Source organism: Aphidius gifuensis, linkage group LG5 (genome assembly GCF_014905175.1).
Source record: "Aphidius gifuensis isolate YNYX2018 linkage group LG5, ASM1490517v1, whole genome shotgun sequence".
Lineage (NCBI taxonomy): Eukaryota > Metazoa > Arthropoda > Insecta > Hymenoptera > Braconidae > Aphidius > Aphidius gifuensis.
Genome location: NC_057792.1, coordinates 3,131,064 through 3,143,357, shown reverse-complemented (window position 1 = coordinate 3,143,357; position 12,294 = coordinate 3,131,064). Strand labels below are relative to the sequence as shown.

Below are 12,294 nucleotides of genomic sequence, written 5' to 3'. Positions count from 1 at the left end.
TGATTTAAGCTTTGCTGGATGCTGTGGGATGCTGAGAATTATAAAAGTTGGAGAGTGTAGAGAGACACAGAAAAGAGGAGAGCTAAATATATGGTAGTAGGAGTATATTTTAAAAATTTTATATGTGCATAAGAGTGAGACAAGATACAGGTATTTATAATATAATAAAAAAAGATAAAATTATGGTAGACAAGAGTGTGCTGTCTACTCAATGTATTCAACATTAAAAAATCTTTTTTTTTTTCTTTTTTAGTTTGGGTCTCTCATCTGCTTTCATCTTCATGCTGAATATTGTGTGTGAGTTTTAAACACAGCATTATTATTATTAACATATACACACACATAGGGAATATATTTTTTTTTATAGTTTATTTTTAAACATAATTTTTAACATTTGTTTGTATATTTTTTGAGAATTTGTGTGGTGCCTCTGTCTTGATTCATTCAGTTTTTCTTTTTTAAATCATTGGAAATAATTTAAAGTTTTTTAGCTTGTAATTGTGGAAACACGTGGGGCAGTGTTTGTTATCAAGTATTTATTATTAATTTTTAATATTTTTAAATAAATTAATTTAATTATTATTGTATTTAGAAAATTAAAAAACAAACACTCAAGAAATTTTTTCTATTTTTGTAGATTTTTACTATTTTGGAGTAAATCATTTTCTATTTGTTATTTTTTTTTTTTTTTTTTTTTGGGGTAGATTTTTTTACTGATAGACGCTACCCCCTGCTGCAAGGTATAATCCTAACTACCGTTGGAATTTCATTAATCAAGAATTCATTAATCGAAAAATTAAAAAACTTTTTTTTTCTTTTCATTCATTCAATTTACTCCGAAATAAAAAAAATTTAATATCATTATTTACCATTTTACTATGAAATGTAATTTATAATCAATATAAAATTAATAAATAATCAATTAAAAATATAAATAATATTAAATTAACAATAACAATTCAAGAATAACAAAAAAAAAAATTAAATTACATAAATTTATATTTTTAAATTAAAAAGAAAAATAATCATTTTATAATTTTTTTTTCTAAGCAAAATAACAAGATTATTTTAGCTAATATTTTTCTAAGCAATTATAAATATAATAAACAATATAATAATATAAAAAAACCAACAAATTATCAATAGTAAAAAATTTTTTTTTCGATTTAAAATACCGCCAAGTAAAATAGTTGAAAATAAACGAAAAAAAAAAATTATTATATATAAAATAATGGTAAAAAAAAAGATCAAAGATTAGTTTCAAGTTGGAGGAGTGAACGGCACATACTTACACCATATAGATATATATATTTATAAAAAAAACATCTTGGGTTCAAGCACATTCGAGAATTTAGTCGTGCTTGGTCGGGGCAACCAAGCGGATGATAAATATCATTCAAATTTTAATAATTTATTAAAATAGCTTATATTTTAAATATAAAATTAAAAGAAAAAAAAAATTTAATAATTAATAATTTTTTATCAGAGAGTGAGAGGAAATGACGGGCAAGCTGCGATTATTATTCGTGGTTTTTGCCTTGATTGGTGAAATAATTGCTGGACCAGATCCATTAGATCCAAGAATTACTGAACAAATACATGATGAAGCTAAATGTTACGATGAGTCTGGAAAAGCTCAGGTGATTATCTAAAAACAAAATTATTTATTAACCAAGCTAATCAATTAATTAAAAAATTAATATTATTATTTAATACTGTTCTATATTTGTAATCTCTACTCATTAAATTTTTTTTTTTAATTTTATTTAACTGCCTACATCATCTTCAAGTCTCCGGTAGCCGGGGGTTATCATAATATTCTCCGAATTGCTTCAGCTTTACTCTCCTTTTTTTTTTTTCCTTGATAAGCAAAATATAAAAAAGATATATAATTACATCAGTTTATGCTTAACTCAGATATTATTAAATTAAAATAAAAAAAAAATAGATGTTAAATGTTTTTCGATTGATGATTTGTTAGCTAAATTATTTTAATTGTTATTTATTGTTATTTATAGAGATGCATACCACCATTTGAAAATGCAGCATTTAATTTAAAAGTTGAAGCAACAAATACATGTGGTGAAAATGATAGACCAACTGAATTTTGTAAACAAACACAAGTTAAAAAAAAATCATGTAATGTTTGTAGATATGGTGATCATGTTGCTGATTATTTAACTGATCATGATATTAATCAAAATGCAACATGGTGGCAATCTGAAACAATGTTTGAAGGAATTGATTCAACACAAGTTAATTTAACACTACGTCTTGGTAAGTTAATTTTTATAAATTAATTAATTAATCATTAGCTAATAATTTAATTGATAATTATCGAAATATCTTTTGTAAATATTATTTTTTAAATTACTAATAAAAAAAAAAAAAAGTAATAATATTCATTGATTAATTTAATTTGTAAAAATAAATGAAAATAATTTTTATTTTAAATTGATAAAAACACAGTTCATTCAAGATCCGGTGACCTACGACCGAGATATCTATTTTGTCGTTTCAAGATAAATTTCTAGTCCGTCACACAAGCATATGTACCTTAAAAAAAAAAAAGAAAAAAAAAAACGTCTGCTACACAGATGTTGAATCTCATAAAGCTGTTGAATAGTTTTTCTTAAAAAAATTTTTCATCTCTAGTGTTAAAATAAAATATATATGGTATATTATTTGAAAAAATATTTTTAAAATTTATTTTTTAGGAAAAACATTTGACATAACTTATGTTAGAGTATTATTTGAATCACCAAGACCAGAAAGTTGGAGTTTTTATAGAAGAAAAAATGATAAATCAAATTGGGAACCATATCAATATTATTCAGCAACATGTCGTGATACATATTATTTACCTGATTCAAAAGAAACAGTTAGAGGTGATGATACACGTGTACTATGTACATCTGAATTTTCTGATATATCACCATTGACACAGGGTATTGTTGCATTTTCAACACTTGAAGGAAGACCATCTGCCTATCAATTTGATACAAATCCAGCACTACAAGTAATGAAAATAAATTAAAATTATAATTATTAAATTGTTAAACTATAAATTGTTAATTTATTAAATTTATTTAAGGAATGGGTTCAAGCAACTGATTTACGAATAACACTTGATCGTTTAAATACATTTGGTGATGAAGTATTTGGTGATGATTCAGTATTAAAATCATATTATTATGCTATTGCTGATATTGCTGTTGGTGCTAGATGTGCTTGTCATGGTCATGCTGGTGAATGTCTTAGAATTCCAACTCCAGATGATACATCACGAAGAATATGCAGGTAAAATATATATTAACTTTCATTTGAATTTTTTAGTTTAAAAAACACTATTTAATATTTTTTTCTTATTGATATAATTATTTTAAAGATGTGAACACAATACTGCTGGACCAGACTGTAACGAGTGTCTTCCATTTTACAATGATGCACCATGGAGTCGAGCAACACTGACTGATGCACATGAATGCAAAGGTATTTAATCATGTTAAAAAAAAAATTTCTGACAAGTTTTTTTTTCTTTAATAAAAATAAAAAGAATAATATATATATAGTATAGGACTTGATACGGGTTGTGGATATTGTTTTTTTATTATATTGTTTTTGCTATCAAGTTGGATATCTTTATCCTTAAATGGTAGTCGTCATCGAGGACCAGATTTACCTTATAAGTCTCCGACGAGTAGCTAAGGGAATAAGTAGCCCAGCAAAATTTTACTCAGTTAACAATCTCTTATCCCTTGAAAATGTTTATCAATTAATTATTATTAAAAATAATAATATTAATAATTATTAAATATTAAATTTTTTGTCAAAATGAAATTTTGTTTTTTAAATATTTTTTTAATTTTTATTATTTTTTTTGTATTATCGTGTGATTGTTATTGGAGTGAATTATCAACTCGTTATATAAAACCATCTGGTATATTAATTTTAATACAACGTTATCTATTTTTTTTAAATATAAAATTAATTAATTGTTTATTTAATTTTCAGCATGTAATTGTAATGGATATTCTGATCGTTGTTATTTTGACAAAGAACTTTATACAAAAACTGGACATGGTGGTCATTGTATTGGCTGCAAAGCAAATCGTGATGGTGCAAATTGTGAAAAATGTCGTGAAAATTATTATGAAAGATTGGAAGATAATTATTGTGTTCCTTGTAATTGTGACGAAATTGGTAAGTTGAAATTAATAATGATAATAATATGAAAAATTAAATGAAAATTTTTTTTAGGATCAAGAAATTTACAGTGTAATTCAGAGGGTAAATGTCAATGTAAACCAGGAATAACAGGTGAAAAATGTGATCGTTGTGAATCAAATTATTTTAATTTTGATTCAATTGGTTGTACATCATGTGAATGTGATGTAAAAGGTTCATATAAAAATACAGCATCATGTGATTCAGTGAGTGGTACATGTAGATGTAAAGAAAATGTTGAAGGTAAACGTTGTCGTGAATGTCGTCCTGGTTATTTTAATTTAGCACTTGACAATGAATTTGGTTGTACACCATGTTTTTGTTATGGTCATTCATCAATATGTTCAACAGCAAATGGTTATTCAAAAGCTGTTATTGAATCAATGTTTGTACGTAGTAATGAAAAATGGACATCAAGTAGTTCAACTGGTAAATTATCAGTACCAATTAAAAATGATTTAACAACACAAACAATATCAGTAACAGCAACAACACGTGATAATATTTATTTTATTGCACCAGAAAGATATCTTGGTGATCAACGTGCATCATATAATCAAGATTTACATTTTACATTGAGAATTGATGAAACAGAAGCAACATTAACACCACGTGATATTATTATTGAAGGTGCAAATGGTGAACAATTAACACAATCAATTATTGGTCAAAATAATAATCCACCAACAACAATTGCTCAACATTATAGATTTCGTTTAAATGAACATAAAATTTATGGTTGGGAGCCACATTTATCAGCTCATTCATTTATATCAATATTATCAAATTTAACATCAATTAAAATACGTGGTACATATACAAATCAAGGTACTGGTTATCTTGATAATGTTGCACTTGAAACAGCTCAACGTGGTGCTGCTGGTGAAACAGCTGATTGGGTAGAAAATTGTCAATGTACACATGGTTATATTGGACAATTTTGTGAATCATGTAGACCAGGTTTTCATCATGATCCACCAAATGGTGGTCCATTTTCTTTATGTGTACCATGTAATTGTAATGGTCATGCTGATATTTGTGAAGCTGAAACTGGTCAATGTATATGTCAACATAATACAACTGGTAGTAATTGTGAATTATGTTCACGTGGTTATTATGGTTATCCATTAAAAGGTACACAAAATGATTGTCAATCATGTCCATGTCCAGATAATGGTCCATGTATATTAATTGGTAATAATCCAGATCCAATATGTACTGAATGTCCAATTGGTAGAACTGGACCACGTTGTGAAATATGTTCAGATGGTTATTTTGGTAATCCAGATAAAGGTATATCATGTCGTCCATGTGATTGTAATAATAATATTGATTTAAATGCTGTTAGAAATTGTAATCATGAAACTGGACAATGTTTAAAATGTGTTAATAATACTGCTGGTTTTCATTGTGATGATTGTTTAAGTGGCTATTGGGGTGATGCATTATCAGAAATTAAAAATGAAGGTTGTAAATTATGTCAATGTAATAATTTAGGTACAATTGAAACTGATGATAATACTGGTAATGTACAACCATGTAATCAATTATCTGGACATTGTACATGTAAACCACATGTTACTGGTAGAAATTGTGATAAATGTGAAGATGGTTATTATAATATTGATAGTAATGAAGGTTGTAAAGCATGTAATTGTCATCCAGATGGTTCATATAATCGTACATGTGATTTATATAGTGGACAATGTCAATGTAGACCAGGTATAACTGGTTTACAATGTGATTCATGTATGACATTTCATTATGGTTTTGGTAGAGATGGTTGTAAACATTGTGATTGTGATAATATTGGATCAAAAGATTTACAATGTGATGCCAATGGACAATGTCCATGTTTATCAAATGTTGAAGGTAGAAAATGTGATAGATGTAAAGAAAATAAATTTAATCGTCAATATAAATGTGAAGATTGTCCTGATTGTTATAATCTTGTACAATTATCGGTTAATCAACATCGTAAACGTTTATCTGAACTTGAATTAACACTTAAAAAAATTAATTTATCACCAACTGTTATTAAAAATTCAACTTTTGATGATGATTTATTAAATGTTGAAACACGTGTTAAAGATTTATTGAAGCTAACTAAAATTGGATTAAATAATGATAATAAAACACTTGTTGAACAAATTGATGATTTAAAAAATCAACTAAATCAAATTGATAAATTAACGAAAAATATTAATACAACAATTGATAATGCAAATAAAACAACACACGATGGTTTATTAAATATTGTTGATGCTGAAAATATATTAGATAATATACATGAAAAATTAAAAAATGCTGAAGATTATTTAGCAACTGTTGGTGTAACAGCATTAAATGAAGCAAAAAAACGTGCTGATGAAGTTGGACAACAAAATCAACAAATGACAAATATTGCACAAGAAGCACGTATTATTGCTGATGGTAATACAAATGAAGCTAAAAAAATTCATCAACTTGCTGAACAAGCTAGAAATACATCACTTGAAGCATATAATTTAGCTAAATATGCATTATCAAAATATTCAAATATATCTGAAGAAATACGTGAATTAGAAAATAAATTTGAATTATTAAAACATAAATATAATAATGTTAATAATTTAACAACAATATCATTTATTAAATCATCAAATGTTGCTAATGAAGCATTAGATTTATTAATACGTGATTTAACAATACCAGATATTGATATTGCTAAATTACAATTACAAATTGAAAAAATTAATAATGAAAGTTTAATAATAAAAGAACGTGCACAATTATTAATACAAAATAATGATAATTTATTTAATGAAATGTTTGATAAAATTCATATTACTGAAGAATTATTAAATAAAGCACAAATACAACAAGAAGCAACAACTGAATTATTAAGTGAAGTTGATGATTCAGAAGCTAAAGCAAATGAAGCTATTGAACGTAGTAATAAAACATTAAATGAAGCACAAGAAACATTTAATAGATTAAGTGAATTTGATGCTGAAGTACAACGTGAACGTATTAAAGCACAAAAATCACTTGAAAAAATTAATGAAATACGTGATATGATTGATGAAGCTATTAAAAAATCAAATAAAACACAAATTGAATTAAATGATGCTGAAAATAATGTTATTATTGCTAAAAATAATACTGATAAAGCACAAAAAATTGCTGATGCTGCTGGTACTATTGCAAATAATATATATAATCAAACAAATAAAACAAAATTAGAAGCATGGAGATTAAATAATGAAGCTGAAAAATTACATATGAGAATTGAAAATACTGAACAAATTGTTAAAGAATATGAATCTAAAATTGGTGATGATTTTAATGATACAACAAATGTTAATCATCAAGTTGGACAAACAAGAAATAAATTTAATTCAGCTGGACAACAAGTTGATAAAGCACTTTATGATGTATCAACTATTATTGATGAATTAAAATCTCTACCAGAAATTAATGATTATGATTTGGATAAACTTGAAGAACGTTTAATATCAGCTGAAAATGAAATTAAACAAACAAATTTAGATGAAAGAATACGTCTTTTAACTGAAGCTAAAAATTTACAAACACAATGGGTTAAAAATTATGAAGATGAAGTTGCTAGATTAAAAATTGAAGTTCAAAATATTGAAGAAATTAAAAATTCATTACCAAATGAATGCTTCAAGAGACTACAACTTGAACCATTATAATTTTTTTCTTTTTCCTTTTTTTATTATTTTCATAAATTTTTTTTTTTTTTTTTTTTTTCCTCAAATAAAGTGCCATAATTAAAGCTAAAATATTAACAAATAATAATCAAAATTTTTCTTTTATATAATCATCATCAAGTGAGTGTCTTGTTAATTTAAAAATATTTTTCATTTAAAAAATACTATACCAAAGACTCGATAATAATAATCGAAGTATACTGATCAAAAATCAGATCCATCAATTTTTTTTTTTTTTTTTCATTTTTTATAACTCTTAATTAATCATGACAATTTTTTTTCAACTTGAATATTTTTTTTTCTAGTTTTATATTTAAAAATTCTTAAAAAACAATATTCTGTAGATATTACTATTATTACTATTATAATGATTATTATTTTCAAGTACTTTGATCAAAAAAAAAAAGGACATTGTAACTTAATTTTGATTTAAAAAAAAATAAATTGTAGTTGACAAAATTTTAAGATTAAATAAAAAAATATATATATATTTTAATGACAAATTAATTAATTAATTGATAATTCAAGTTTATTTAATATTATTTATTTATTATTTCATTAATATATTGGTCTTATTATGAAATAATATTGTAAAAGGTAAAACAAAAAATAGTTGGTAATATTATATAACGTGCTAGGTTTACATACAGGGTATTTAACCGATGGGTATTATTTGGCTTATTAACAGTACTTTTTGTTTATTTATAAATTAATTTATAATTGTTTTTTTTTTTTTTATTATTGGCCATTCATTTAATTATAAATAAAATAATTAAAAATACCAAAATAGCAGTCAAGACTCCAATGGCTACCCATTGTCTCCGATCTAAAACAACAAAATTGGAAAATAATATTTCATGCGTTCTAATATTATTTATATACTCATTTTATATTTTATTATTATTGTTTTATTAATTTAAACTAATGGTATCACTATTTTTTTTTTTGTGTAGATTTGGTCTACACAATTTTATTAACAAGGCTGTCGTTTGATTTTATAATTTTCTTTTTTAACAGCATTTAAACAATACATCTAATAAATTAATTATTTTTTTTTTCCTTTTGTTAATGATTTTCTACTTGAGGTACATGATTGGCCATTTGTTTGGCTACGAATTTCTAGTAATTTTATATTTTTTAATTAGTTGGTTTATTTTTTTTTACCATGCATTCAATTTTGTCTTTTTGTTTTACTAATGAACACTTTATAAATATTCTAACAATTTTTATAATTATTTTAAATTAATCATAGCTAACATAAAATTTCAATACTATTAACAAATTAAAAAAAGGTATTTATTTTTTTATCTACGATTTTATTTTAAGGCCTACATTTTTTTAGTTTTTTTAATTTCAGACTAGACTATTAAATGCAACTCTTTATTTAATCTAAAATAATATATTTTTTATTTGTTTAAACAATCGTTAACAACCATTAACAATAAATGTTATTTGTTTTATTTTAACAAGAAAAAAAAACAAGCCTTTTGGTATTTGTGTATTTTTTTTTTAAGATTAATATCATGGTCATTTTGTTTATTAATAAAATATATATTAAATAAATAATTTATCATTTAAATTGATAAATAATCAATGAAATTATTTAAATTACTTCTAAAAAATTGAAATAATATTTAATGCTATTTCTTGTAAATTTTTTAATCAACTTTTTTATCTATTTTGTTTTTTTTTCTAAAAGAAAATAATTGTTTTTATTATTGTTTATTAATTTTTTATCTGGCAATTATTAATTTGGCAAACCCGGTTAGTTAATTGGCTTTATTATTTATATAAATTTATTATTTCCAGTCTGGAGCTATTTGAATAATAATTTTAACAAAGATAAGACTATTTGTTTTTTTTTTTGTAAATTCAAAATTTAATTATTTAACAAGAAATAAATTTGAAAATATATTAAACTATAATTTGTTTTGTTAAATATTCAACTAGCTAAATAAATAATTTACCTTAAATTATAAAATATAGAATATAATGTTAAACAAACAAAAAAAAACAAACAAAAAAAAAAGTCTATTCAGCAGAGCATAAAAAACAATTAGTTATTGTTGTTGAAATTGTGGATAGGGAAGATGTTTTTTGTGGATAATTAACACTAGGTACAGACGATGTAGGAGCTGGAATGTAATTATTATAGTTACCATTGCTTAATTGTAGTACTTTTGCCATTTTTTTCATAGTTGCATCCAACTTTGAGTCAGTAACTTCAAGTTCATTACCAAAATCATCCAACATTCTGCAACAATATAATTAAACAAACAATAATTAATACAAATAAGTAACAAAATCTAATTATAAAAATTTAATATTTTTAAGCATTAATTAACATTAATTACTTGAGAGAAAACAATTAAACTTACACAGCTTGTTCATCAAGCTCTGAATTAATTTGATGTGATACAGTTTTTAATGTACCAATACTTTCACTAATAATATCTAATTGTTCATCTTGTTGTCTCATCATAGAACTTTGTTGATTAAGTGTATCATCCATAAATCTTCTACTTGGACTGTCAGTTTCATTTTCCAATTTACTGTATTTTGTGGTACCATGATTAATTGGTCCACGTACTGGACTATTATCTAACAATGGCTAGACAAAAAAAATATCATAAATTAAATTTAAATACACTTATATTTAATAATAAAAACATATATTAAATTAAAAGATTAGCACCATTTTTTTTTTACACAAAAAGTATAATAATAATAAAAAAAAAACAACAACAACAACACTGACAGAACAAAACAAAACAAATCAATAAATTTTACAATTCCAGGTTATGTTATTTTTTTAATTAAATCAATTAAAAATAGAGGGCGTATTGTTTAAATATTATTATTATTTTTTTGAATATATTGTTTATTAATTATTGTAAAAAATTATTATTTTAATTTAAATAAATTTACTTGTCTAGCTGTACGATCTCGATCTCTTCCTCGACTTAAATTCATTTTGTCTCTCATAATCTGTAATTAAGATAGAAAAAAAAAAAACATGTTTTAAAATTATTGATTAACTTTGTACAAATATGTGGTTTAATGATATAAAATAAATACCTTGACCTCTTCACGTGTATGATCAATGAATGTACGTCTATATGTTAAATCTTTGTTGTCAATTTTAAATTTCGTTGGATTTTTTTCTACAATACGTATTTATTTCGAAATTTTGAGTTAAGAAAATTTAATATTATTGTTTATTAATTTAATATAAGTATAAATAATTAAAAATAAATTAAAAAAAAAAAAGGATATAAATTGTATCTTCAAGATCTTCAAGATCCCATTCAATTGATCTCAATGCATTTCTTAATTCAGTTGTGGTCCATTCAAGTTCTTCTTTTGATACTGGAGGTATAAGTGCACCTGGAGATAATCCATTTGGTGTTGATACTGAATAATTAATTTGTGATTCACTCCAACGACCATAAAGTCCTCTTGTTTTATTCAAAGCTTTGCAAACCTCGCTATATTAAAAATAAAAAATAAAAAACTAATCAATTTAAATTTTGTTATAAAATTAATCAACACTGTTCAAATAATTTAAAACAGTTAATTAAAATAATATAATTATAAATTAAACAATAATTAAAGTATAATTAAAAATTAATTATTAGAAATAAATATATTTTATTAATTATTAATTTATCGTTTTTTAAACTTACTCTTTGACGACAAAAAAAGGATCCTCCAACGTCATACCTCAAATAAATATAAAAATAATAATTTATCACTTCACCCTTTCAATAATTTCAACCCCTAATTTATTATTTAAAATCATCGATAAATAAATTGCAATAAAATAAACCACAATAACTAAATTTAACAACAATATAATCAATTATTAATTACCACTAAAAAAATAAAGAAAAAAAAGAAAAACAAAAAACAAATTAACCAAATAATAAAAAAACAATAAACAATTAATTTATTATAAATAAATTAAAAATATATTATCAAAAATTAACATATTGATAATGATTTATCGACATTTTGTTGAACCCTTTGTGTTAAAGTCACTGTGGGTTTCTAAATACACTTTTTTTCTAATGTAGAAAAAAAAACACAAATAAAAAATTTGTGTTTTAATTTAACTTCATTCACTTTGTTCGTGGAAAAATATATCCAGGGCCATATATATTTTTTTGACGTTTGCGCACAAAATAAATGCAAAGTTTATTAAAATAGATAAAGTTAAATTATATATCTATATATTTCATGTGTCTATTGATCTCTCCAGGAGAGATATACAAAAAAATAAATTCGAAAAAACTTAAATTCAAAAAAAAAAAATTCGAATCGATAAAGTAGTATTCATCGCTTAAATTAC

At 23.6% G+C, this 12,294-nt stretch overlaps 2 protein-coding genes across 4 annotated transcripts; one reads left to right on the top strand and one right to left on the bottom strand.

Moving 5' to 3' along the window:
• The first annotated feature begins 4 nt into the window (after positions 1-4).
• On the top strand, positions 5-8,158 carry LOC122856742 (laminin subunit gamma-1). Of its 2 annotated transcripts, XM_044158535.1 has the most exons (9): positions 5-150; positions 254-297; positions 1,487-1,640; positions 2,019-2,277; positions 2,718-3,019; positions 3,095-3,300; positions 3,389-3,492; positions 4,015-4,203; positions 4,261-8,158. In XM_044158535.1, the coding sequence occupies exons 3-9, from the start codon at positions 1,500-1,502 to the stop codon at positions 7,923-7,925; spliced, it is 4,866 nt and encodes a 1,621-aa protein (XP_044014470.1). In that variant the 5' UTR covers positions 5-150; positions 254-297; positions 1,487-1,499; the 3' UTR covers positions 7,926-8,158. The 2 variants fall into 2 exon arrangements, with proteins under 2 accessions (XP_044014470.1, XP_044014471.1); XM_044158536.1 differs by lacking the exons at positions 5-150; positions 254-297 and adding an exon at positions 364-532.
• A 497-nt stretch (positions 8,159-8,655) lies between these two features.
• Positions 8,656-12,158, bottom strand: LOC122856863 (syntaxin-6). 2 transcript variants are annotated; one of them, XM_044158738.1, is made up of 7 exons: positions 11,630-12,157; positions 11,220-11,431; positions 11,022-11,116; positions 10,872-10,931; positions 10,322-10,554; positions 10,103-10,197; positions 8,656-8,769 (listed from the first exon to the last, which is right to left on the bottom strand). In XM_044158738.1, the coding sequence occupies exons 1-7, from the start codon at positions 11,662-11,664 to the stop codon at positions 8,693-8,695; spliced, it is 807 nt and encodes a 268-aa protein (XP_044014673.1). In that variant the 5' UTR covers positions 11,665-12,157; the 3' UTR covers positions 8,656-8,692. The 2 variants fall into 2 exon arrangements, with proteins under 2 accessions (XP_044014673.1, XP_044014672.1); XM_044158737.1 differs by having other exon boundaries at positions 8,656-10,197; positions 11,630-12,158.
• Positions 12,159-12,294: the final 136 nt, after the last annotated feature.

What these genes read in the sequence shown, in the direction of transcription:
- LOC122856742 (XM_044158535.1), top strand. Translation starts at nt 1,500, where the DNA reads ATGACGGGCAAGCTGCGATTATTATTCGTGGTTTTTGCCTTGATTGGT. An exon ending in TAATTTAACACTACGTCTTG is followed by an intron (nt 2,278 to 2,717) that starts GTAAGTTAATTT and finishes TTTATTTTTTAG; the next exon opens with GAAAAACATTTGACATAACT. An exon ending in ATACAAATCCAGCACTACAA is followed by an intron (nt 3,020 to 3,094) that starts GTAATGAAAATA and finishes AATTTATTTAAG; the next exon opens with GAATGGGTTCAAGCAACTGA.
- LOC122856863 (XM_044158737.1), bottom strand. Translation starts at nt 11,664, where the DNA reads ATGACGTTGGAGGATCCTTTTTTTGTCGTCAAAGA. An exon ending in AGATCTTGAAGATACAATTT is followed by an intron (nt 11,117 to 11,219) that starts ATATCCTTTTTT and finishes CGAAATAAATAC; the next exon opens with GTATTGTAGAAAAAAATCCA. An exon ending in ATACACGTGAAGAGGTCAAG is followed by an intron (nt 10,932 to 11,021) that starts GTATTTATTTTA and finishes TCTTAATTACAG; the next exon opens with ATTATGAGAGACAAAATGAA.